Source organism: Paecilomyces variotii (assembly GCF_004022145.1).
Source record: "Paecilomyces variotii strain CBS 101075 chromosome Unknown C8Q69scaffold_4, whole genome shotgun sequence".
Classification (NCBI taxonomy): Eukaryota; Fungi; Ascomycota; class Eurotiomycetes; order Eurotiales; family Thermoascaceae; genus Paecilomyces; species Paecilomyces variotii.
Genome location: NW_021167143.1, coordinates 1,658,351 through 1,684,080, shown reverse-complemented (window position 1 = coordinate 1,684,080; position 25,730 = coordinate 1,658,351). Strand labels below are relative to the sequence as shown.

General features: G+C 50.1%; 8 protein-coding genes across 8 annotated transcripts; 4 read left to right on the top strand and 4 right to left on the bottom strand.

Annotated features, from left to right (window-relative positions):
- Nucleotides 1-390: 390 nt before the first annotated feature.
- C8Q69DRAFT_506630 (kinesin family protein) lies at nucleotides 391-5,381 on the top strand (the record flags this gene model as incomplete). Its single annotated transcript, XM_028632821.1, has 2 exons — nucleotides 391-454; nucleotides 526-5,381. The coding sequence occupies 2 exons, from the start codon at nucleotides 391-393 to the stop codon at nucleotides 5,379-5,381; spliced, it is 4,920 nt and encodes a 1,639-aa protein (XP_028486084.1).
- Nucleotides 5,382-6,296: 915 nt separating this feature from the next.
- C8Q69DRAFT_245163 (glycosyl transferase family 90-domain-containing protein) lies at nucleotides 6,297-8,010 on the top strand. Its single transcript, XM_028626536.1, has 2 exons — nucleotides 6,297-6,798; nucleotides 6,875-8,010. The coding sequence occupies exons 1-2, from the start codon at nucleotides 6,394-6,396 to the stop codon at nucleotides 7,814-7,816; spliced, it is 1,347 nt and encodes a 448-aa protein (XP_028486083.1). The 5' UTR covers nucleotides 6,297-6,393; the 3' UTR covers nucleotides 7,817-8,010.
- A 2,482-nt stretch (nucleotides 8,011-10,492) lies between these two features.
- On the top strand, nucleotides 10,493-11,997 carry C8Q69DRAFT_245168 (putative endo-arabinase). Its single transcript, XM_028626537.1, has 2 exons — nucleotides 10,493-10,900; nucleotides 10,956-11,997. Exons 1-2 carry the CDS (start codon nucleotides 10,595-10,597, stop codon nucleotides 11,622-11,624), a joined length of 975 nt encoding a protein of 324 aa, XP_028486082.1. The 5' UTR covers nucleotides 10,493-10,594; the 3' UTR covers nucleotides 11,625-11,997.
- A 752-nt stretch (nucleotides 11,998-12,749) lies between these two features.
- C8Q69DRAFT_465265 (putative BCS1-like ATPase) lies at nucleotides 12,750-14,846 on the bottom strand. The gene has a single exon (XM_028630477.1). The coding sequence runs from the start codon at nucleotides 14,683-14,685 to the stop codon at nucleotides 12,982-12,984; it is 1,704 nt and encodes a 567-aa protein (XP_028486081.1). The 5' UTR covers nucleotides 14,686-14,846; the 3' UTR covers nucleotides 12,750-12,981.
- Nucleotides 14,847-15,571: 725 nt separating this feature from the next.
- C8Q69DRAFT_506626 (type I phosphodiesterase/nucleotide pyrophosphatase) lies at nucleotides 15,572-17,842 on the bottom strand (the record flags this gene model as incomplete). The annotated part of the gene is made up of 3 exons (XM_028632820.1): nucleotides 15,572-16,014; nucleotides 16,064-17,327; nucleotides 17,384-17,842. The coding sequence occupies 3 exons, from the start codon at nucleotides 17,840-17,842 to the stop codon at nucleotides 15,572-15,574; spliced, it is 2,166 nt and encodes a 721-aa protein (XP_028486080.1).
- A 536-nt stretch (nucleotides 17,843-18,378) lies between these two features.
- On the bottom strand, nucleotides 18,379-19,741 carry C8Q69DRAFT_244961 (hypothetical protein). The gene is made up of 3 exons (XM_028626535.1): nucleotides 18,915-19,741; nucleotides 18,788-18,834; nucleotides 18,379-18,685 (listed from the first exon to the last, which is right to left on the bottom strand). The coding sequence occupies exons 1-3, from the start codon at nucleotides 19,313-19,315 to the stop codon at nucleotides 18,447-18,449; spliced, it is 687 nt and encodes a 228-aa protein (XP_028486079.1). The 5' UTR covers nucleotides 19,316-19,741; the 3' UTR covers nucleotides 18,379-18,446.
- C8Q69DRAFT_465264 (hypothetical protein) lies at nucleotides 19,714-20,685 on the top strand. The gene has a single exon (XM_028630476.1). It carries the CDS (start codon nucleotides 19,914-19,916, stop codon nucleotides 20,643-20,645), a length of 732 nt encoding a protein of 243 aa, XP_028486078.1. The 5' UTR covers nucleotides 19,714-19,913; the 3' UTR covers nucleotides 20,646-20,685.
- A 545-nt stretch (nucleotides 20,686-21,230) lies between these two features.
- On the bottom strand, nucleotides 21,231-25,467 carry C8Q69DRAFT_498105 (hypothetical protein). The gene is made up of 2 exons (XM_028632293.1): nucleotides 25,132-25,467; nucleotides 21,231-25,067 (listed from the first exon to the last, which is right to left on the bottom strand). The coding sequence occupies exon 2, from the start codon at nucleotides 25,057-25,059 to the stop codon at nucleotides 21,415-21,417; it is 3,645 nt and encodes a 1,214-aa protein (XP_028486077.1). The 5' UTR covers nucleotides 25,060-25,067; nucleotides 25,132-25,467; the 3' UTR covers nucleotides 21,231-21,414.
- Nucleotides 25,468-25,730: the final 263 nt, after the last annotated feature.

The window sequence follows — 25,730 nt, the reverse complement described above, 5'->3', positions numbered from 1 at the left end:
CCGCCGCATTCCACTCCACGCGTTCTGGACATCTCGTTTCCACGGGTCCGTTCGGTGGAAGACGTTCGACAAGCCGATACTTTGTCACGGGCTGATCTTTCCCCATCGTCAACTTCAGACGCGCCAAACGCTCGCTGCACATACATGACGCTTCTGTTGACCTCCGGCACGGTTCTACAAGCATACGGTATAGCGACGGAGGTCGAGAGAGAAGCCAGCCTGACAGCAAGGAATCGCACCTCACGAGTCTGATTGCTGTCCGTCTCGAGGCGACGCTCACTGCGGCGTTCGCAGCTGGCCTTTCCGGCTGTGACCGCTTCCGCGCGCCGGAAAGCGGACAAGGACGTGGAGTCTGTGGCGGGTTCCTGAGTTTATGGGGCGCAATTAAACATGGCTCCAGGCGGAGGAGGAAATATCAAGGTGGTGGTGAGAGTGAGGCCGTTCAATAGTCGAGGTTAGTAGGATTGGCAGAAAATCATGCTTTGCGCTTCACGGAACTGACGGGACTCCCTTTTTCTAATTCAGAGGTCGAGAGAAGGGCAAAATGTATCGTTCAGATGAAAGGGAACCAGACGGTTCTCACCCCACCACCTGGCGCCGATGAGAAACTCCGTAAGGGAGGTATGAAAGGTGCTCCCGAGGGGCCCAAGGCGTTCGCATTCGATAGATCCTACTGGTCGTTCGATAAGAAAGACCCGAATTATGCCGGACAGGAGCACCTCTTCAATGACTTGGGTCTGCCACTCTTGGACAATGCCTTTCAAGGGTACAATAACTGTATCTTCGCATATGGTCAGACCGGTTCAGGAAAGTCATATTCGATGATGGGTTATGGACAGGAATACGGTGTGATTCCCAAGATCTGCCAAAACATGTTCCAACGGATAGCGAAGCTTCAAGAAGATAAGAACCTGACGTGCACGGTGGAGGTTTCCTACCTGGAGATCTACAACGAAAGAGTCCGGGATCTTCTGAACCCGTCGACGAAAGGGAACTTGAAGGTTCGCGAGCATCCATCGACCGGTCCATATGTCGAAGATCTCGCAAAGCTGGTGGTACGATCGTTCCAGGAAATCGAGAATCTCATGGACGAAGGTAACAAGGCCAGAACCGTGGCCGCCACCAACATGAACGAAACCTCCAGTCGATCTCATGCGGTCTTCACCCTTACTCTCACCCAAAAACGACACGATGCCGAGACGACAATGGATACGGAAAAGGTTTCTAGGATCAGTCTGGTTGATTTGGCAGGTTCCGAAAGAGCGACATCTACAGGTGCTACAGGTGCTCGACTGAAAGAAGGAGCGGAAATTAATCGTTCCCTCTCAACGCTTGGTCGTGTTATCGCTGCACTGGCCGATCTTTCTGCGGGCAAAAAGAAGAACGCATCTATGGTTCCGTATCGAGATTCGATTCTGACATGGCTGCTTAAAGATTCTTTGGGTGGTAATTCTATGACTGCAATGATTGCAGCAATATCGCCCGCAGATATCAACTTCGAGGAGACGCTCAGTACCCTGCGATATGCAGACTCCGCCAAGAGAATTAAGAACCATGCAGTCGTCAACGAAGATCCCAATGCGCGCATGATCCGGGAACTCAAGGAGGAATTGGCTCAACTCAGAAGCAAACTGGGAGGCGGCGCGGCAGCAGGTGGTGCGGTAGCGGCTGGTGGTGTTCCAGCTGAGGAATACTACCCGCCGGACACTCCTTTGGAAAAGCAAATAGTGTCCATTGCCCAACCGGACGGTAGTGTCAAGAAAGTCACCAAGGCGGAGATTGTTGAGCAATTGAACCAGAGTGAGAAACTGTACAAGGATCTCAACCAGACGTGGGAGGAAAAGCTACAGAAGACGGAGGAAATTCACAAGGAACGTGAGGCTGCGCTTGAGGAACTGGGTATCAGCATCGAAAAAGGGTTCGTCGGTCTGAGCACACCTAAGAAGACGCCGCACTTGGTCAACCTGAGTGACGATCCGCTGCTGGCTGAGTGCTTAGTCTACAATATCAAACCAGGAACGACGACTGTCGGCAACGTAGATACGGCTAAATCTTCTGAGATTCGGTTGAACGGTTCAAAAATTCTACATCATCATTGTACCTTTGAGAATGTCGACAATGTCGTCACCATTGTACCCAGCGAGGGCGCTGCGGTTATGGTCAACGGTCTCCGCATCGACAAGCCAACGCGACTCCGAAGTGGTTACCGTATCATCCTGGGAGACTTTCACATCTTTCGCTTCAATCATCCGCAGGAAGCTCGTGCCGAAAGAGTGGAACAGAGCCTGCTGCGTCACTCCGTCACTACAAGCCAGCTAGGATCGCCTGCTCCTGCTAAGGGCCACGATCGGTCAATAAGCAAGACGGGATCCGATGTCGATGGCGATTCCACTAGAGCCGACTCTCCCTTGCCATCTCATCGCAGTCGGGATAATGACTGGTTCTATGCTCGCCGAGAAGCCGTTAGTGCAATTCTCGGGCCAGACCAGAAAATATCTCATCTCACTGATGATGAGCTGGACGCTCTCTTCGAGGATGTGCAGAAAGTGAGAGCAGTACGTCGGGGGCTCGCGGACAATGAGGAAGACTCGGATTCGCTCAGTTCATTTCCCGTTCGTGATAAGTACATGTCCAATGGGACGATTGATAACTTTTCCTTGGACACTGCGATTACCATGCCTGGCACTCCTCGCCAGAATGGAGACTCGGAGAACGGAGAGAGCGACTCTGCTTTGCAGATAGCTCGTGATGATATGCAGCGTCAATTAGACAAACAAAAAGGAGAATACCAGGAGAAGCTCAGAAATGCAGAGGCTTCTTCGACACAGGACGTGGACGAGTTGAGGCAGGAGAAAGTTCGCATGGAAGAAGCTCTGCGCATCGCCAAGGAAGAATTCCAGCAAGAATTGGAAAAGCAGAAAGCAGCATTCGAGTCGCAAATCAAAGAGATGGGGAAACCTATTCCGAAGATCTATGAGAACGGTTTCGCTAGACTCGAGCCAGAAGAGATTGAGATTGCCAAGTCTGTTTTTCGGCATTGGTCCCAGCGCAACTATGTTCGCATAGCCGAAGCAATCCTTCAACATGCGTCCTTGCTCAAAGAGGCTCAGGTCATGAGCCAGATCATGGATAAAAATGTCGTCTTCCAGTTTGCCATTGTCGACGAGGGTCATAATATGGTTTCGTCTTATGATCTAGTCTTGAATGGCATCGCGGGAGACGATGATGTCGCGTTGGATGATGCGAAGAAGCCTTGTGTAGGAGTTCGAGTAATCGACTTCAAGCATAGTGTCATTCACCTATGGTCCCTCGAAAAACTCCAGCGCCGCGTTCAAGCCATGCGACAACTGCATCAATACATAGACCGGCCGGACTATATCCAACATTTCAAACTCGAGAACCCGTTCTCGGAGACATGTTCTCCTCAGTACTCTCTCGTTGGAGATGCTGACGTTCCGCTCACTGCTGTGTTTGAGACCCGCGTCCAAGACTTTTCCGTAGAAGTGATATCTCCGTATACCCACAGTGTCATTGGCATCATCCGGCTTTCGCTCGAGCCATCCTCCGCTGAGGCACCCTCGTCTACCCTCAAGTTCAATGTTGTCATGCGGGACATGGTCGGGTTCGCCGAGCGAGAAGGTACCGATGTGCATGCGCAACTGTTCGTCCCGGGTGTATCTGAAGAAGGAGGTGCCACAACAACCCAGATGATAAGCGGATTTGATGAGAATCCTGTACTGTTTGAGAGTGTGCACAGCATGAGCTTACCTCTTTCCAGTCCTCGCACAGCATCTCTCAAGGTCTGTATCTATGCTCGTGTTACACAGATGCATCTGGATATGCTTCTTAGCTGGGACGACATGCGTGATGCCGCCGATGACAAGCCCCAGAAACGAAAAACTCCCCGGATTGCTGAGAGCGAGTACTACTCCGAAGAGAGGCATGATGTGTTTGCACGTATCCAGATCTTGGAGCTAGCGGAGAATGGAGAGTATCTACCCGTTGAAGTGGTGCAGACCAGCAGCCTCGATGCGGGGACCTACCAGCTCCACCAAGGACTGCAACGTCGTATTGTCATTAACCTAACTCACAGCTCAACGGAGAGTCTCCCTTGGGATGATTTAACGAATATTCGAGTGGGATCGGTCCGGCTTCTTGACCCTTGGGGCAAGGTTCCTGATCATGATCAGACACCAGATATTCCATTGAAATTGATACAAGAGCCGATGATCAAGGACAACGCCGACGGGACATCCAATGTGACTATAATTGGCCAGTGGGACTCGAGTCTGCACGGTTCTTTACTCCTCGACCGCACTACAGCCGACAAGTACCGCGTACAGATTACTTTGCGTTGGGACCTGGTTTCTTCTCGTCTACAAGATCCAATGGTCTTTGCACTCGACCAGACGCTGCAGATTCAGGGTCGGACCTATGTCCGCCCACAGTCCATGTTCAAGCAATTCTGGAACTCGACGCGGGTTGTACATTCGACCGTCGGCATGTTCTCGGTTGCCGTCCGTCCAGTGTCTGCCAAGCGAGCGGCTGACCTCTGGCGCATGAATACGCAGAATGACTATGTGAAGGGCCAGGAGCTGCTGACGAACTGGGCTCCACGCAAGGTTTCTCTAGTGCGAGACTTTATCGCGACGCGCAAACGGCGGCAGCGTGCTGCCGAGCTGGATGCTGCCCGGGGTGCATTAAGCGCTGGCAGCCTTACCTCGCCTTCAAGGGGCAGTGGCAGGTCAACGCCTCTGCGGAGCCAGGAACTTACAGAACGCAAAGTCAAACTGCTTCGGAAATACTTGGATCTTTGGTCAACGAAGAAAGATCCCACGGAGATTATCCTGGTGAAGAGTAACCTTGAGCCACCTGCTGGAGGCGCGGCTTTTGCGAAGCGGACGAAGGAGTCTTCCACGCCTGATACCACCAGTGTAAGATCTGAGGACAGCTCTGCGAAACCTCGCTTCGTGGCCACTATCCAACATATCCCCAAGAATCCTTCTGTTCTGAAATCCGGCTACTTGTTGACCCCAGACGACACCAATAGTCTCTGGGTGAGGAGGTTCGTCGAATTGCGTCGGCCATATCTTCACGTCCATTCGGTTCCTGAAGGCGACGAGATTAATGCAATCAACCTGCGGAATTCCCGCGTCGACCATGCGCCAGACTTCGCTCGACTTCTGGATGGATCGGGTGCTGGCGCAGACAGTGGAGTGTCGGTACGAGGCCGTCCTAATATCTTTGCGGTCTACGGCACTCAGAACACGTTCCTCTTCGCAGCGCGCTCTGAGACACAGAAGGTCGAATGGATCCTCAAGATTGACCAAAGCTACTTCAGTGGCAATGGCAGCAGCGGACATGGTAACGATGACGGCTGATAATGCCTGTCTCTCATCGCTGCATCTTTGCTTGCTGATTCGTATCTTCTGATGGCTGGATGATCTGACTAACGTATACATGCCTTGTTTAATCCTGAAAACTTGTACTCATCCGCTTTTCGTTTTACCCGTTCGTTCTATTTGTCTTCTTATTCCTACCATTTGCCGTATCGACCGGTGAGACGGGACTCCCTTCGTTATTCTGCCATTTATTTGAGATACCCCCTGCAAACTAACTACCTTGTCGTCCACGACTATCCATCTAAATGTATATACTCGACATGCCCTGTTTTGTTCATGATACACTACATAGAACCGAAAGACGATGACTGATAATCTTGACCTACATTTGTGATCTCTATGTTTGTTACCGCCTTGGTTTCAGTCAACAGTGCACAGACAAACGTTTATCAATGAAATCTTGATCGAAACGCTTCTGGCAACCTAGCTTATCAATGTGTCGTATTGCAAACAGTGCTGAAGTCTGTTAGTTGGTAGATATCCACAGCAGCACTGGCTGGTTTAATGCGAGGAATCCCGCTGTAAGCCGATATAGACAGAAGCGTCCATCATTTAATAATCTATTATTATACTAAATAAAGCCCGAGTGAACGTCACAATCTCTCTCCGAGTGGGAATCCTCCACTTGGTGCCGACGCTGAGAGCCTGAAGGGCGAATCACGGCGCATGAACTCGGCCGCACTGAATCGACGATCAACAGAACCACCAGCCTCTGCCAAGCGTGTTCGCCCTTGACGTCTTCTTCTCTCACGCAAAAAAAGGACATACACGTGGGCATGATCGTGGGAAAACGCCATCTCGCGTGGTTTACGACTCCCGGTTCCCCCTCATCTCGCTGACGGCGAACAATTCCGCGCCAGGACATGCGGGACGCGATCTGAGGTCTTCTTGCGTTTATCGGCCCTTATCCTGAGACCATCTCAGAGACAACCCAGCAGCTTTTGAGACATTCTATGCCCATTCCGTTTCACACCCAGGACGAATCAGAGCGATGCTCATTCCTCTACAACCCCGCGGTCGCTCAGTCACAGTTGGTTCGATCCTGTTCCTGCTTGTCGTCGCATTCCTCGTCTTCCACAGTCGCAATGCCGATGACGTAGTGAACTATGTGTTGAAACGGCCCGCTTCAGAATGTGTCCAGCAGCAGCACATTGATCCGCCATCGTCGCCGCTGTCGTCTCCGGAGACGAACGATGGAAAATGGGAGTTTGTGCCCGCTCGCGATGCGGAGGATTATGGGTTGTCGCGCGAACAATGCCGGATCGCGTTCCCCAAACTGTTTGTCGAAATCGAAAAGTCGGTCGCGGCGAGGAAGGATAAGCCCATTACAGCGAAGGAATTGAATTCGAAGAAGGTCGGGGAGGGAATGGTCAGAGTGATCGTTCACCAGGGCGAGGTTGGTGCTTCTCTTGAGACTGCTTGGGGCCCGGTTCTTTATGCTATGGACTTGACTAACATGTCTTTTTTCCAAGCTTTATGTTGTGGACTTCAACTACAACCCTGTAACATATTCACGCGGTCGGGCCACCCTCAGTGCGATCTACCGCGCATTGAGATCTATACCGAACCGACATGACCTTCGCAGTGCTGAGTTCATCTTCATGACCGAGGATTACGCACCGTCCTGGCCTGGGCCGATCTTTGCATACTCGAAGCGGGACAGCGAGGAGAATGTCTGGCTGATGCCCGACTTTGCCTACTGGTCCTGGCCAGAGGTCAACGTGGGACCGTACTGGGACATCCGTCGACGGATCATCGCGGTAGATGATGGCATAGCCATTGATGGCAGGTCGCAGCGTGGGATCGACTTCCACAGGAAGAAGAAACAGCTGTTTTGGCGCGGTACCACTGCCACGGCACCAGAGCTGCGTGGTCAACTCATGAAAATGACGGAGAAGAAGAGCTGGGCCAGTGTGCACACCATCGACTGGAACAACGAGGAGCATCTCCGCAAAGAGGTGATTCCAATGGAAGATCACTGCCGGTACATGTTCCTCATGCACACTGAAGGACGAAGTTTCTCTGGGCGAGGGAAGTATCTCCAGAACTGCCGGTCCGTGATGGTGGCTCATAAGCTTGAATGGCGGGAAATCCACCACGGGGCGCTCGTAGCATCCGGTCCAGAGGCCAACTTTGTCGAAGTCGAGCGCGATTTCTCGGACCTAGATGACAAGATGAGATATCTAATCGACCACCCGGAGGTGGCGGAGCGGATCGCGCAGAATTCCGTGCAGACCTTCCGCGATCGCTATCTCACACCGGCCGCCGAGGCGTGCTACTGGCGCGAGCTTATCGTGCAATATGCATCTGTATGTGATTTCGAGCCGAAGATCTATTCAGACATCAGGGCAAAGAAGCTGCGCGGTGTGCCTTTCGAGTCTTGGTCGTTGACCCCTGCCGATTTCCCCTATTGATTTCCTTCGTTGCGTGCTTTCACCTCAGAGAGAGAGGGAGGGATAGACAGAGGGAGGGAGAAAAGATGGAGTTGGAATTACTAATTTCCTTCCTGTCGGGAAAATGCCGATTATGACATCTGTGATGTCCTCCTTGACCGCATGAGAACGCAGCCAAGCTTATAATTCGAGGTAACCTATTTTTGCATGGATTAAAAGGTGTACATATCGTCACATGGGGTAGATCTATATTTCCTGTTTATGATCTTCATCGAGTTATGTCGTCCGCGTATAACTGCAGCAGACAATATGATATCAGATATCAATTGACTAGAGCAACCCCTTTCAACCTCTGTGGTTGCTGTATCAACAGCTGTACTGAGAGAACGGAACGGCACAAGCGGTTTGGATGGTGTTGTCATGCAATTTGATCCGTGCAAGTATCTTCCTGTCCAATGATCACTCGTATTCGCAGAAGAGTTCTAGAAGCACATTCATATTAGAAATCACAAAATACGAACCGTACAACAGCCGCTGGAGATATTTTGTTTTCATCATAGTGCATAAGTAAAAAGTAGGCTTTTTCACTCAAATACAATATTCCTGTTACTGATTATGGTAAATATCTAAGTAGACCCCCCACAATCTGCTGCATCATTTTTTTCTGCGTTCATAGAGCCACTCTACCGGGGCGTCGATCATTGCATATTGCGTGTGCTGCAGAATAAAAAAACAGTACAGTATGCCCTTTTCTAGTGGGTCGGAAATTCTTCATAAACAGATCCTTCGTTGATAGTTAAAGATGAAGTTGCAACAGGTGACGATTCAGTCCTGATATCGCGTGCCAAATTATGCACTTAGTTCTTGGAAGGAATGTTTGCGCACAAGATGAACACAGAATCTCTATCGTCTGCTTGGATCCAGTGACAATGGGATTATCGTATGTTCCTGTTTTCAAAAATAGTCCTCTCCGGAAAGGGAGATTGGGGTCAATGATCGACTTCAGTGGGGCGCAGATCAGGTATTGGTCGGTGGGAATCATCCGCTGGCCGTTCCCAGTAACTAACTAGGGAAGAAAGGGAGCAAGTCACTACTACTAAACATATCGAGTGTGTTGTTTGGATTTGGTAATCCGACTCAGAATAGGGTTGAACAATGCAAGGTTCTGCCTGTCTAGAGAGGCGTAGATGGCGTTTGTCGCGCTCTCTTCAACATCCCTCCTACTAAAGATGAAGATTAGATATATCGAAGATTTAGAGTAAGACGATTTGCTGTTCCGCTTTTGAAGATGGTAAGAGAAAGAGACGTCTTGGCGGAGCTGACTTCCATGAATAAGGCCATATGATGTCTCTAGCCAGATCAAGCGTCCTTTAGAAGCTGGACTCCAGATCGTCTGTTGTTGATGGCTGTGTTGATCGTGCCTGTGCCGGAAGCGGGTCGAGTTGGATGGACTTGGAGATCCTTCGTCTCCTACTCGTATTTGCACGACAACTGTGTCTGACTAGCATGGCGCCCCATGATCGTGTTGGCAGATGTGTCAACCCGCGATTGCTGCCACTTGTTAAGGCTATATCTCAGCTTTTAACGCCTCCGATCGTATATTCGGGCGGCGGTCTGACGATAAGACTACAAAGGAGACGATAGCCGACAGCGCCCTTGCATCTGGCCATGGCCGCCCTACCGATCGGACTCTAAATTAGCGACCTCCCTAGCTTTCCTGCTCCCGAGGCTTGGCCACCTACTAACTTTGTAGCATTACTAGTGTGGATTATGCTCTCTCACTTTCAGTTGAAGCATCGAACACGGAGGACTCGGATTCTGCAGGATCCGTCCGTTCTATTGACCGTCTGACGCTGGGAGAGCGCTCAATGCTTAGACGGCCCAGAGACATAGACTTTGGCCTTGATGTACTATCCATCTCGTTGTTGGATACCGTTTTCGGATTCCTGATTGAACCCGAACCAAGTATGATTATCGTGATCGTTCCGTGATGGACCGCCATTGACCAATCTGCAGATGGGTTTTGTTCCTGGCCTCGTAGGTCTCATCGCCGACTATTGGAGGGTTCCTGGGTCAATAACATGGTGGATGAGGTCCTCGTGCAGCGGATGCATTGTAGCATAACCAAGAAACTATCAGAGAATGGTAAAACTTGGTTCGAATGAAACAGTTTATGCTGCTGTCTGGTTGTTTGCGGCGGCGGTTCCGTACTTGGCCAAGTGAGAACCAAACAACAATAGGTAATCTTCCTCTACCTATAGTGTTTTCAGCATTCATAGTCGGCCATGTTCCGGAGCGCCAGTTGCTTCCTTCAGCTTTCACTGGCTGATTTCCCTTTTCGCGCTCCTAGATCCACGCCGCAGCTCGGCTGGGCAGCCTGACTACAATGTCTCCACTGCATCTACGCCTTGCCAGGTGCAGAGGGGCGGAGGGCCAGTGCAGTCCCACGCCAGGAGACTAGAAGCTAGCGTTCAGACCCCAATCTTTGTGTTCGGTAATCGGTATAGCATTAGCTATCTGGTGCCTGATGATTGCGTGCAGAACCTCAGTGGATATGGTTCCAGAGGGGCCCAGATGCGGGTACCTCTGGGATAAAGTCTTTCGCTTACTTACAATATGCAAGGAATTATAAAGGTTGACTGCTTTCCAAGCTCGATCAGGACCGAGGATAAGTCCAAGCTCGATATATAACATTCTCTTCCGTCCCTGTTATTTGGTTTTGCTGTTCGATTGTCTGTCTTGTGCTCCCTTGTGTCCATCTTTCTGGCTACCACTGAGGTAGGGCGGATCGTGATCATAATGTGGCCTTCGTTTTCCTCTAATATATTGGGCCTGGCTCTCCTGCCATTGGCCCTGGCCTCCCCCTTCCAGAAGAGAGCCAGTGGTCCGTGGATGGCACTGGACACAGACTTCCCCGATCCCAGCTTTGTTGGAACTCCCGATGGCACCTGGTACGCATTTGGTACCAACGGCAATGGAAAAAGAGTTCAGGTTGCGAGTTCGTCAGATTTCCAGAAGTGGACTCTGTTAGACAAAGAGGCTCTACCGACGCTGGGTGGATGGGAGACAGATGTTAACCATTGGGCCCCCCACGTGATCATGCGAGTATGTTTCCCCTGATGAATGAATTTGGGAATTAAACATAGCTGACCCTGCGTAGAACGATGGCAAATATGTCATGTACTATTCCGGAGAGGCCAAGTCGGACACAGGACACCACTGCGTCGGCGCAGCCGTCTCTCAAGGGACAGATCCTTCCGGTCCATACATCCCTCAACCGAACCCTTTCGCCTGTAACCTGGACAAGGGTGGCTCAATTGATCCTGCCGGTTTCCTGGACAGCGACGGAACTCGCTACGTCGTCTACAAGGTTGATGGCAACAGTATCGGCAATGGGGGAGACTGTAACAACGGCGTTGCGCCCATCAAGCCGACTCCGATCATGCTGCAGAAGGTCAAAGAAGATGGTGTCACTCCCGTTGGAGATCCAGTTCAGATCCTCGACCGCGACAGCAGCGACGGACCTCTAGTTGAGGCTCCCAACTTGATCCTGCATCAAGGCACCTACTTCCTCTTCTACTCGACTCACTGCTTCACGGATCCCAAATACGACGTGCGCTATGCCACAGCAACGTCCATCACCGGTCCCTACACCAAGACGAACACGCAATTGCTTAAGACCGGCGAATTTGGCATGACTTCCCCTGGCGGAGGAACAGTCTCCGGTGCTGGAGATAAATTGGTCTTGCATAGTTTCTGCGAGCCGAACGTGCGATGCGCATACGCTGCGAATATATCCATCAAGGGCAAAACGGTTACAGTGCTGTAAATGATTCGCACTACATCCGTGTCTCTCCTACGATCATTATATATATACACCGTCGGCACGCTGCGACATCTTCATTTCCTACTGTGATTTCTATTGAGCGATATACCTTTTTTTGACTAGGATGGGTTTGGAATATATCGCGGCATTGGATAGGCGTTTTTGGAAATATCGGGCTGTGGAATAATTAACCACTGTATTAATGTTTACATCTAGTTGAGTCGTCAAAAAAAGTACAGTACAGCCGCAATCATATCTGAACCTCCTTCCCTCCATAAACTATCTGTTCTTCAGCCCTTCTACTAAATACAATCTCTCGGCAAGAATTTCATTGTTTACATCCAGACACCCTCCAGATAATACCACTACTATACTCTTAGAATTTGGACATGAAAAACCCAAAAATCCTTTCCAAGTTCCATGGTTTCAGCACTTCGTCCCATCGAACACCTCGTACTGAATCTTGGATCAGAGTCCAAGCTCCCGTTTGCGGGGCCCATAGTAGTTACCACACTCTGGCACCGGGGCGCCGGAAAGCGATGGGGATCGGCTCCAGATAGCGGAAACGGTGGAGCTCATTCAGGGCCGCGTCGATGTATCAATAACATTAGAGTAACTTATAGTTTCACGTACGTGACTTACGTAGACGGGGTTAATTAATTAATATTATGGTTTAATATCAATTGATCGGTTCTACAGACCTCTTTGTGTGAAAGAAAGGGATGTGGGATGTGTATATTTTATTGATCCTCAAAGCGAAAACTGCTCATCGTAATTATCTGAGAAGGCAATCTGGGAAGGAGAAGGGAGGATCAATGGAGCTGTCATATACATCCGGCTGGGGGTGTGCGTATGACATGGTTTAGTATAACCGAGTTATTATACAGACCTTGTCAATCTCGCTCCGAGAGTAATAGAAGCGAACGCAACTTATTTCCAGAAATCATCCTCGTGTCCTCGATTGCTTCTTTGTCATTTGTTCGTATTGCGTGGGTCTAGGGGGAGAGTTTCTATTTTAATAGTCATATGAAATGGGGGTGAACCCGGCTTATTATTCTAATACTCGTCATTGGGACACGGAGATATGTGATTGATGTCTTATTTTTTTTTTTTGTTTATATTCCATCCTTTTTCCTTCTTTTTTTTTTTTTTTTTTTTTTTTTTTTATTATTTTTTCAGGACCCGTGAAGTCGCTATGAAAAGACCATAGCGATGCAACCAGTCGTTGCGCATCTATCAGTTAACATGGGTATTAACCTATGTATCACAGGTTTTCTGGATGCGAACAAACAGAAAAAAAAAATCATCTAGTCATCTCTGAATGCATCATTCTCGCTCTCGTTCTCGTTCTCGGACTCGATTATGCGGCGACGTTCACCTCTTTGGCGCCAGCCTTCCGCTTCTCGTGATCATTGCGTACACTCTGCACCCACTCCGCAGCAGTTTGAACCGCTTTCTCCGGTTCATGCTTGTGCTTGAGAAGGTATCCCTGGATCTCAGCAGGCGAAAACTCACCACTGGGAACCACTGAAGCAAATTCAGCAGCAAGCTCCTTGACTTGCTCGTTGGAGAGGCCGTGACGGAGATGGGATTTGGCCTTCTCACAAGGAGAAGATCTGGGCGATCCTGACTTCCCCTGTTGCTGCTGTCGCGTTTCATCACCGTAAATAGCGAAATACAGATCTCTGATAGTATCAGTGTCGGAGTAGTTGAAGGCGATGCTCATGTCAATTCTGCCAGGACGCAAAAGAGCCGCGTCCAGCTTTTCAATATGGTTTGTAGTCATCACCAAAATACGTCCCTCACTAGAAGCGACCCCATCGATGACATTGAGCAGGGCAGAAAGAGAAACTCCCCGCGGCGCGTTATCGTTGTTCTCAGCCGGAGGCTTGTCCTTTCCATCCTTCTCTAATTTTTCATTGACAGATGTGTCGGGGGTTTCTGGGCTGTTTTCTCTCTTGTGCGTGATACCTGCAGAATCGACATCTTCGAGAAGGACAATACACCGCCGTGGCAGTTCCTGGAATAGATCCGCAAGACCTTCTTCGTCCAAGGATTTCGAGTTCAGATTGATCAGATACATCTTCAGTCCCAAAAGCCCTGCAGCTGCGAAGCAGAGACTCGTCTTTCCCGTACCAGGAGGACCATGGAAGATATATCCTCGTCTATAAGGAATGCCGCGGTTCGAATACCAGCGCCTCGTCATCGGGTGCAGGTACTCCTTTACATCTTCGATAAATGCCTGCTTCTGTCCCTGGTCCAGCACGACCGTTGACAGAGGACGAGGAGGGCGGCTCATGCACCTTACCCAGTCTGCGCTTTCTCCAGCGTTCTTCTGACCGCGGTAGATAATCGTTTGGTTTGCATCGCGCTCCACAAAAGCATGCTGCGCTTCGTGCAGCATTTCCTTAATGATTGTCGGATCCCGTCCAAGGCAAGTAATGTATAATTTCTCAGCATTGGCAACCCATCTCACACCGTTATTCTCATCTTTCTGTCTCCTGAACGCCAAAGGGCGACCTTTGTACCAGAAATAGTGGGTTCCGTCCGCGGGTGTGAACCGGAGTGGCTTATACTTGTCGCGACTCATCTTCCGGGTCCAGTACTCATCGAAGTCAAAAGATACATCGTCGTCCTCCAGGATGCCATCTTCATTGGAATCATCATCATCATCGTGCCTGGTCCAGACCATCTCACTCCCTGTCTTGGTTCCCGCAACGAAGTCGCGTGTACTGTCTGAGAATGACTGCCGGGCAATCCAAGCCATCACATAATTGTAGACCTCGTCATTGAGTCGAATCTCCGCTGTTGATGTGTAATGCTGGGTGAAAAGATTGACCAACGGGGAGATACTGTATTGTAGAGCGGTCACAGTAGCTGCGAAAATGGCAATAAGAGGGAGGTAGAAAGACAGGTCGATATGAAAGTAAGCCGCCAGGAACTTTGAAACCACAGAATACCCAGGGATAAGCACATCCAGAACGGTGGCATCCCCGGGAAACATTTGCGGTTGATTGAAGGAAACGTTCCCCGGGCAAGCCATGGCGTGAGGGAGAGAAGACATTTAATTGTCTTGGGGATGATTCCTGCAGCGAGAAGGCCACGACGTGTGACGGCCGACCTGTTAAAAAGATCGAAGCATGGAAATTCCCATCCTTAAATGTGTTGCTGACACTTGCTCACTTTTAGGCTTCAATGCATACCGCACAATTCACTGAGTCACCTCAATCAGCAAGGCAGAACTCCAGTCCTCTTCAGGTGATTGTACGTTGACACCAATCATGGATGCTAGAGAGCTCTAGTTTGGGGGCTGAGGTGCAACGCGCCACCCTTGGGCTGGCGATCAAATAAGATCATTCCCACCAGTCTCGAGGAAATTCCTTTTTCTGAGCCCGATGCGCAATGATCAAGGAAAGCATCTGTGGTGGAGCTGGAGTTTCTATTCGATACAATCCAAGATTTCTACTGCAATTGGCAATGATCCAGCACGATTCTAGGCACCGAACTGAAGTGGATACTGACCTTTAGCTAACACGAGAGTCATGATAAACTAAAGCGGACTCTAAATCAGGTTGGACTCTTGGTGCCGTTATTGCACTCTGACACGACCAGTGTGGGTTCACGCTTTGCTCATGACAGCAAGCAAATGCCCCGGTATTATGTGATCTTCAGTTGAAGATGGTACCTGTATGCTCTGCTGTCGAGACTAGTCTGTACATTTACATCAGGAAGGACGGCATGATGTAGGACAGACTGAATGGAATCTTCGCAACTTCCTCGAGGGATTGCGAAGAAAAAAGGGTATCATATTACTATACGCAAAAAAGACTATCTATATAGGGCAATATAGGATCTGACACAGAAGGGAAAACAAAATCACGACACGCTGTCCCAAGTACTGCGACTGATATTATAACAATGAAATAAACGGAGCCAAACTTGTCAGGATATTATTTAGGTGCCTCATTGTCGGTCTTTGACTGGATAAACTCGCTTGCCCATTCTTTGAAAGACTCCAGCTTGTCCATCATCTTTCCCCACCATGTTGTGTCTTGCGAAGCGGTGTCATCGTGATCATCGTCGCCATCAACGACTACACCATCTCCCTCTTCGTTTTCCTCTCCTTGCTTTTCTCCATCGTCGACTTCGCTCGATTGGTTACCCGCAGTAGCAGAAGCATCAACGGCAGAGGATGTAACGCTAGGAACTGGGGCCAGTTCTGTGGTTGGGTTCACAGAGACGCTGGCTGGTGGATCAGGAGGGCTTTCGATGGCAGGGACTCCCTCATCTGAGTGTAATCCCACCGGTTGTAAGGGCAGATGCAAGGTGCCATTGTTTGGCAGCGGCTTGACTCCAATGGAGTTACAGATGATGTTATACACTTCTATGTTCTCTGTTGACAATTAGCACAAGTCAAAGAAAAGGCATACTGAATGACGTACGGAAGACCTCAAGTCGACTGTTGGGCTGATGAGGGAATGCAGGTCCCCTCGCGATGAAGATAGCTCGCATGAGCGGATGCTCATGGTCATATCCGTGGACACCCCGGGGGCGATAGACCTCCCCTGTCTCGAGCGCTTTCTCTGCGTCGAAGTCAGGCCGCTCAACGACAGCCCAACCCGTCTTGGGGATCACCCACAGGGGCGCAATGCGCTCGTTATTGGAAAAGTGATAGCGCTCGGGCATGGTGTCGCGACTGTAGATTTCAACTTTGTCAGCGTAGTCGGCCTTTGCCTTCTCCAGCTGCTCCTGAAGGATAGGCAGGTCCTCTGGTCGTTTGGGGCGCAGTCCCCGCGATGGCCATCCATCAAGATGCTCGACCAAACTGATATCGATCAAGTCCTCAAGTTGCACAAGTCGCTCATTTGAAGTTGTGGCCATGCCATGGTCAGACACGACGACAATGTTCACTATGTCGGTCAAGTTGCGGTCTCGAATTCCTTGAAAGAGACGAGCAAGCATGTCATCCGCCTTGGCAATAGTTGCCCGTATTTCCGTGCTATTAGGCCCATATCGATGGCCATCTGCATCTACATCTGGCACGTAAGCGGCGATAAACTGGGGGCGCTTATCCCCGTCGTAGGACTCGACTTCCTCTCCAGGGAGATCCAAGTATTCCAGCACTCGGTCGACTTTCCGCGGCAGAGTCTCGGACCCATTATAAACGTCGTAAAAAGTGGGATCGATATCATGAATATGCGCCTCTGAACCGGGCCACATATGGATAGCAGCATGGATGCCCTGTTTCTCTGCCGTAACCCACAGGGGCTCAGCGTTGTTCCACCATTTGGACTGAGTACTGACGGAGGATTCTGTGTGAAATTCCTCCTGGAATTCTGGGGCCCAGAATGAATTCCCCACGACGCCGTGACTTTCAGGGTAGAGTCCTGTTACTAGTGTATAATGATTCGGGAAAGTGACGCTGGGGAAACTCGGAAGCATGTACTTGGGGCTGACCCCTTCTGCGATGAAGTTGTTGAGCGTGGGTGTCAGTCCGCGATTGAGGAAATCGGCCCGGAAGCCATCGAGGGAAATCAAGATAGTTGTTGGAGCAAAAAGTGCAGTGCCGTTAGAAATTAGTGGTTTGGGACGGTGGGAAACGCGGAAGTTGCTGGAGGCTTTGTACGCTCCTAAAAGGAGAATGAGGAAAAGGACGGCGATGGCGGAGAACACGAGCAGCAATTTCCGAATTAAATCTCCTTTGGACTGAACAAACGAGTGTCAGTATTCGAATATATCTAAACCTGATGCGCCCGGCATACCTGCTTGTACTCGAACCCGTCCAGCAGTTCACCCTCGCCATCCGATGACGGTGTATTGAGGCCAGAACTTTCATCCCGATATCCTTCCTCCATCTCATGCATCAGTTCTCCCTCCTCATCGGGTTTCTCATTGCGCCTTCTATACGCAGCTTTCATCTCCCTCCTCCGCTGTCTCCGTTCCTTCTTCCCAATCTTAACACTGCTGCCACCGGGACTGAATATCCTTCGCAATCCTTGCGTCGGCCCTCTCTTTGTCAACAGCTTCTCCAACTCTTCTTCATCCTCCAACACCTTTCGATCATGTTCCGCTAGTTCGAGCGTTGTCCGGGAACCCTGCAAGAATTCATCATCCTCCGTGTCGGAGTCCTGCTCCGACGCTGACCTTAGGGACGAGACATCGTCATCGTAGTCACCCGGCGAGAGTAACGATGGACTCCGCGATTCTGGTCTCTGAGGCATGAGCGGCATTCCGTGAGATAGCCGCCAGAGAGCTGGGGCATCAGCGGGGAGGGCGAACCGGTTGATTGTTGTTCTAGGAGGAGCATAAGTTAATCGTTTAGGTAGTCAGTTGCTGTTTCGTAGCTTAGACTATGTTGCGGGCGACCGAGATGGTCCAGGCCCTCATTAGGTTAGCATCGGCTTTACGCCCCGCGACGGACATTATTATTGCGTCGAAGTTAAACCTGAACACACCCAACATCTGAACGATTATAGATGGCCACAGTTGTTCATGTCTTTCTTGAATCAAACTCCTTTGCTGATGACGGATGGCTCAATAGCGAATTATTGTCACGGCCAAAGTTATCCGCAGTATGTAGTTCTGCGGGGATACCTGGTGTGACCTCCGCCCTGGAGGCCCTTCTGATTCACATTGAAAAGTGCAAGGGTCTGCGATCTCAAAAGCTCGTGGAATACTATGATTATTAAACCGCGAGTTGATACGGTGATTGCCTAGTGGGGTTGACAACATAGGTCGCTATTCCTGTGGCTTCTTGAGAGCGTCACTTCAGAATTAAACGCCATAACAACAATGACCGTCACGACGTGACATATCGAGGTGTATTTATACGTTACATTGAAAGATACCAGCGGCTGAAGTACAACTACACGTCATTTCCGTGGTCGATTGATGTTCTGACCACTGTGAATGGGGTTGTTGAGGAGATCCCGTGGCAATGAATGTAGCGCCGGGATCACACACACGAAGTCTCAAGTCGACATAAGATATACAGTGGAAACAGATCGAGAGAACTGGTTGGAACGTTATACTGTCAGTGAACGAGAGTCGAAAAACAGGAGGAACTGGATAAAAACCAGTGGTGTTCCCAGTCAGTAAGGTGATGTGACCGTCCTTCCGCATGCAGAAAGAAGTGGCTTTCTTCGGCCGTTGGGTTGCATCAGTACCTGAACGGAGACTTGACATAATCCAGTTGATTGCGTGGACTAATTGCCTTGGAATTTAGAATTCTAATTAGAATCCTGGTCTAGTTGAAAGACCGCGAAGTTCCTGGGGGAGATCGGCACTGCTGACCGTGGTATTCCTGAGAGCTGCCCGGCTTCTCTTGCTCGCAGTCTTCGAGAAGACACCTTGAAATCGGCATATTCAGGTTCTTCGTGGATTAAAATTAACATCCCACCTCGCAGTAGAGGAATAATAGCATGTGCCACTGGATTTCCTGCGAAGAAACACCCGGCGCGATTATCGTCTCTGTTTCCTTTTAATGCGGGAGTTATGGGATCAAGCCGCTCATTCACAAGTTGTCTTGCTTGCGTACGGCGAACTCGGTTTCCATAGACGCTCCAGACTCTCGGGGTCCTGCGTATCACTGCTTTAGTACACATCGCTAGAAAATACTCTGCGACTCGACAGTCAGAATTACAACTGAATCCTGGCGTGAGGTCTCTGGCGACGGTAGCATTAGACTTGAACATTGCCAGTCGAAACCGTGGTTTTAGTCAATCTTGATATAGTATCTGACCGTTTGCAGCCACGACGATGCGAGCCGCCTGGCATGTGAGCATTGTCAATGACCAGAACCTCCGGCACGTGACTACATACTTACTGACTTCTATTTCTTCACGGAACATTCTTCGCCAATAATGACTGCATTTCAGCCACTCGTCTTGGTTGGCTGAATCCGGGACGATGGAGAGATCTAGCCACAGCGGGTTCAATCCATGGGACAGTCGGGGCTGCAGAAAGCTTATCTGAGAAGACGCAATCGATAGGTTGAAAGTGTATGGTATCCGGATGCAGTCGCCACTTGAGATCTATAAGTATCTAGTTGAGAATCCCGGGGGTCATCTTCCTTCCATCATCCCTCCTTGAACAGCTTTCTTTTGGAACTGGTGAGTACACGAAGCACTCTCGACAATATCATACAACATTTCATATACTAACAATCGCAATTAGCTACGCACATCTCCAAAGCGGAGTCTGAACACGTCCTGTCAGGGCTTGCCACTCGTTCCCCAGACTTCATATACATACAGTCTCGTTCATCACCACAAGGGAAAAAAAGACACCAAAATGTTCTTCCGTACTGCTTCTATCGCTGCTCTGGCCATTGCGGCCGTTCCAGCCCGAGCTGACTCCGTCGCGCCCATTGGACCTATTGTGACACCTTCTACTACCGCCGCTGTTACGTCTGCTGCTGCAACCACGGACGCGCCTGCTGCCGGTTCAACTGGAACTATAACGGATACTGTGATTGTCACCGACACTCACTGCCCTCGCTGCTCTCACACCACGAGCTACTCCAACGTGACCTTCTCTAGTATCCTCACTGGCTCTGGCCACAAGCCTTCTGCCACTGTTCCTTATGTCCTCGCAACCGGCTATGTTCGTCCCAACAACGCAACTAGACCTGGTACCGGTGGTATCAGTTCTGGATCCAAAAATGGAACTACCACCGGTGGCATCGGTGGTGGTTCTGGCTCCAAGAATGGAACTACCACTGGTGGTGGTGCTGGTGGCATCGGCGGTGGCTCTGGTTCTGGCTCTGGCAGTGGACCCAGCACCGGCTCAGGAAGCACTTCCTCTGGATCTTCCAGCTCTGGTTCTACCAGCTCTGGTGCTGGTGGTATCGGTGGCTCTGGCTCTCTCTCTGGAAGCTCTAGTTCTGGCTCCAGCTCCGGAGTCTCTCCCACTTCCAGCGCTGCCCTATCCAGTCCTGCCAACAAGCTGCTCTCTCCTGAGTTCGGTTACATGTCTGCCATCGCCCTATCTGCTGTCTGGGGCGCCTTCATGGTTCTGGCATAAATGCCATTTCTCTCATTTTCATATGACATTCTCGTTCTAATGCTAAATACATAATTTGAGGAAGGCAGGGGGGCAAAAAAAAAAGGGGGAAGACATGTAATTAGTGGAGGAGTTGGATTATTACTTACTACTATATATTGATACAATGGGTTAGTATATCCATGTTATTAATTTTAATATATAATGTTGGGGACTCTTGGTGTCTTTGTTTATTATGACCTGCTGTAGGGGTTTAGTATTACTATTTTAATCCGTAGCTGTCAACTAAGACACGTGATGTGTGTGTGATGTTTTTCTCCCGAAGAGTCCCATCCTATGGAGTTCCTGGATGAGTTCTTCTATGTCTTTGTCTTTGAAAGCTCTAACCATAGGGATGGATAGCCTGAGCTTGCTGGAGAATCCACTCTAGCCTGCCGAGTTTTCACTATGTATCGGTGTCCTCGTGTTGTCTATACGAGTTTACCTGATTCACGGGTGCCTGAAATAGGTACAGGATAGTACGGCCGAGACAAATGTTGATCTACGCACATTATCTGAGTTCCATGAACTACTTAGATTGACCCGTCTAGCACACCAAGCACATTAGGGCCTTATTGATGCAGTTACATGCCAATGATGAGAGATATATAGATTATGCATACATCCTAGAAGGACAAAATGAGTGAACATGAGTTCCTAGCCTCAACAAGTTCCGTACATTAATCGAGTCAATCAGCCGTCAACTTCATATCTAAAGAGCAAAACATCCAATGGCTAGTAGCGCTCAACACTACAAGGTCTGAATCCAGTTCCTCCACTGGCACGAGCAGCCTCCTGTGCCCCCGTCTATGCCCACCAAAGAATCGGAGTCACTGTCATTGGTGATATTGAATATCCCCGGAGCTGGATTGATCAACGTCCCTCCAAACCCGCGAAATTCCAGCTGAAGCTTTTTATCCGTTGGGATGATGCGTTCCCGATCGTCCATGCCATAGCAGTAGACCATCTTCTCCTTGGTGTTGCCTCCATGGCGATCCAAGGTGATGGTTACTGGGTAAGGAAAGGAACCGGGGCGCGTGAAATCGTCCGCAGAGGAACTGGTCACGTTTTGCGCATCGCCTGAGTCCGTCGCCCGCGACGAAGCGGCAGAAGCCTTGGTACTTGAATTTCCAATAAGTGTCATACTGGAGCGATCTGGCTGCGTCCAGATTTGAACCAGAAAACGCGTCTGTGACCACGTACATCGGACGTGGGCCTCAGATTTCGTCGATCCACCGTCCTCGTCATCAGGAACTTCTCCAGTGTCGCTGTCATTCAGAGGAGCGGTGGATTTCAGAAATATGGATCGATCAAAGTACGTATAGAAGCCGTAATGCTCACTTGGCAAACCGCGGTTGTATAAGCGGATGGGCTGAGATACAGGTAACGGATAAAGATTAGCTGCCGCTGCAGTCCCGTCACTAGCAATGTCAGGACCTGGAATAACTGAAGTAAGATTCGGAAAGGCGTTGTCATCCGCCCGTCGGGTGAGACGTGACGCTGAAACTTTAGCCGGTGACAAGATGGTGATGAAAAAAGGCGTCTCTTCTCCAGCATAAGGGACCGTATTGTTATCCGTGGTATTTCCCAGAAATATCTGATCCTTGATGCTAGGAGCTGCCGGCGAGGGATCGAAGAGATTCTCAGCAAAGAGATCTCTCGGTCGAAGCAGTCGTTTCCAGACTGAACGAACTGCTACGTTTGAGCCCGGAATGGACCTCTTCGCAGTCCGTGTAGATTTCGACGCAACCGTAGTCGAATTGCCGTAGGTGCCATTGTGGAACCTGATCTGAACTCTGAAATTCGGTTCGTCTGCGCTATACGGACTGTTCATCGCATGTTGCTCTTTGGGGAGCGCACAGCTCCACATTGTCGATGGATGGACGCACCCCGTATTCTCCACATGAGCTTCGGGGCCCGCAATGGTGGAGATACCCGTTGGCATCGGCGGATATCCCGTTAGATTAAGCCACTGAGACTGAACAGGAGTATCGTCACCCTTCCTCGTGAGCGTCGTGGCTAGTGCAATCGCGAGGACAACTATAAGGAGGAAGATGGCCCCAAGCCCGATGTACCACCTGCGTCTCACTCTTCCCTCACGGCCCGGTCTTCCAAAACAGCCTTTCTTGCTAAAGGGACCCCTACCGCGCCAGAGACCTCCGACTTTCCTACCAATAGCATCCTCCTTCTCCAGTCTCCTTCGTCGAGTTTCTGCTTCGTTCTGTGCAGTACTGGGGTGGCCCATGTCGGCTATCGTAACTGGAAGACCTGGACGAGGAGGCAACCCAACGGAGCGAGTATCCGAATTATATGCTGGCAGAGGTTGGCGCGGTTGTTCTATATCAGCCATCGGCAGCGATCCTCTGCTCACCATCGTCTCTTGAAATCCTGGAGATATTGGATCCGGGGACTCTGGTTGGGCAGGGCGCGCTGGTGGGAAGACCGCCCTGTAACGGGGGAAGGACCTCCCCGTCTCGAAATGTGAATATGGTGGAGGATTTGCTGCATCTGTATGGTCACTCTCCGCGCTTCGTGACTCAAAAGGCGCTTCTGAAGGTTGTGCTGGTGGTCTCGATCTCCCCGCAAATGACTCACGCCTAGATGCGACGGGGGACGTTTCAGATCTGACCCCACGAACTGGCGACTCAACGCTGCGAACTCGAGCCGAATTTTCGCTGGGTGAAGCAACAGATCCTTCCTCGATGATCGTTGATTCAGAGTCCGAGCGTTCACGGTTAGATCCTGTGTTGCCAGTGGTGAATGGGTTATTCGGATTAACCACAATATGGTCATGATCGCTATCTGCAGTAATTTCCGGGCTGTCCACGACCACTGCTCGGTCTCTGGGAGTAACCGAGCACACATGATTGACACATTCGAAATATGGTGTTCTGCTTAGCAGTTCACTTGCGCAAGCTTGGTAGTACTCAGCAGCGGAGCCCGCTATTCGACCGCCGGTGTCAAAGAAAGAATCCGTTGCAAAGCATTGGCTGAAGTCGGTAAACGGATCATTGCTTTCATCCTTTTCGGCTAAAGATCGTTCCCCAATGTTGGACCACGTCGTCACGGCGCTCTGTCTGGTGGTAGATGTCTTCGGTGTTTCTGGAGAAAAGCTGGTTTTCTCCCACCATTTCTCACTTGAATTTGTAGAAGTGACTGATGCTGCAGAGGCTGATGGCATAGAAGGCCGCTCCGTATCGGGAGTCCTCTTTCGAGTCATCATGGTGCTGGACCTGCTTAGAAGAGGAGAAAGTAGATACGTCCACCATCCTTGCGACTGGTGTCTGTTTGTATCCGTGTTGATACTCAAGCGATGGAGTATTGTGTCTCTAGCCAAGGATTGTCCACCGCTAGTAGGCCCCGGGCTTTCGTCCTCCTCAAACACCGTTCCGGATGAAAACGGTCGCTGTTTGCTCTGTGAAACTGTGGGATCCGAAGACGACACTAGAGAGTTCTCCTTGGTAAGCTTCTCAGTTCTATGTTGCTCTGGAATCGCAGGTACTGGAGGAATATCAATTTCTCTCCTGGAAGCGTGTAGCGTGTGGTCCGAGTAAATGCTGGATGTCGGGCGAGGGTGACGAGGTCCGGTGGTATCAGTTACCCAATCTGGATCCTCAGTAGCAGGTGTGACTATTATAGATGGTGTAATTGGCGTAGCCTGGCTCTGAGCGCTTTCCGGCTCTTTAGACAACAGTATGTTGACCCCGTCCTCCTTATTTCTTTCGGCATCATACGGAAACTGCATCCCAATGACGATCGGCCTATCCGATGGCGACAGACCATGGGGCCCTTGAACAGAATTTGTCTGCCCAGTGCCATTTTGGCTGGTCAATTGGTGCTGGAGTGGCTGTGGTTCAGAAGATCCACCTTCAAGCTCATGATATCCCGCATGAGGCACCCTCCGCAAAATGTGCTTTATCTTCTTCGCAGACCTTTGTTTCTCCCTAGTTTTCGATAGCAACTTCAAGTCATTAAGGTCCACGAAGGGCGCTGGAGGCTCCTCTTTTCGTTTGCTGGACTCTGTCCTTGAGAAATCTGTGATCAAGCTAAGACCTGTCGGTTTCTGCTTCTTAACAATGCCGTGAATACTCTGTCTTCGGTTCGATTTATATTGCTTTTCTGTGGAAGGCCTGCGTCGAACATGTTCGGCACTGGAAGGATCGAGATACATCCCCAGAGCCGTATCGGTTTGATTTCCCATGTCCTCTGCGACATTGTGCGAGGCTGCGATATGGCGTCGGACGTGAGATTCAATTGTTTTACTTTTTTCCATGTCCATGTCCCCCGAGGAACAGCTCAGGCTCGATACTTCCTCTGTTATCGGAGAGGAAAGAGGAAAGTTGGGGACTGCAGGAGGTCGGAGAGAAGACTGGTTAATCTGGACGTTGGAAGCCATTGAGCTGTCTGTAGGACCGGATTAATCAATGTCAGATGCTGGTGCTTGTTTGGAGGGGAGCGATGGACGTACCGGTGCACGAGTATTATGCTATCGAAGGAGAAGCAATGTTAGTGAAAGGAAAAGCAAGCTCTAAGATACAAAGAATATCATCATCTAGATATAGAAACAAGGATTAATTTGCTGCGTGGCAAAAAAGAGAGCAAGGCGAGTCTATAATGTTCAAGACGACTGAGAAGACATTGAATACCACAAAACAATACGATCAGACAAAGGAAATGCTTCGACAATATGACAATGGTTTTTGTGTGAGAAAGGCAGTTGAGTGAATGAAAAGCGTCAATAACCAGGCAGCTCGGATGAAAGAAAGGTGCAGAAGCATACAAGACGCACGCATGGAGGACCCTGCCATGTCGCGGGCCTGCCTAGATAATGACCACTCATTTCGATTCGCGACCCGTGATGGTCTGGCTTCCAATTAGTCGCTCCGTTCCTGGTAGATGAGGTCGTTGAATAGAGGCATGGGGCTCTTGATTGGAGACACTCTCCAGTCCCTCAGAATTGATGCCGTAACCTGTCCATTCGCATAACCTCACTTGGCGCCGAGGCATACAGCTTCTCCAATTAGAAGCCTGTTTGAAATAGTTTCAAGCCATCCTGTATATCCAGTG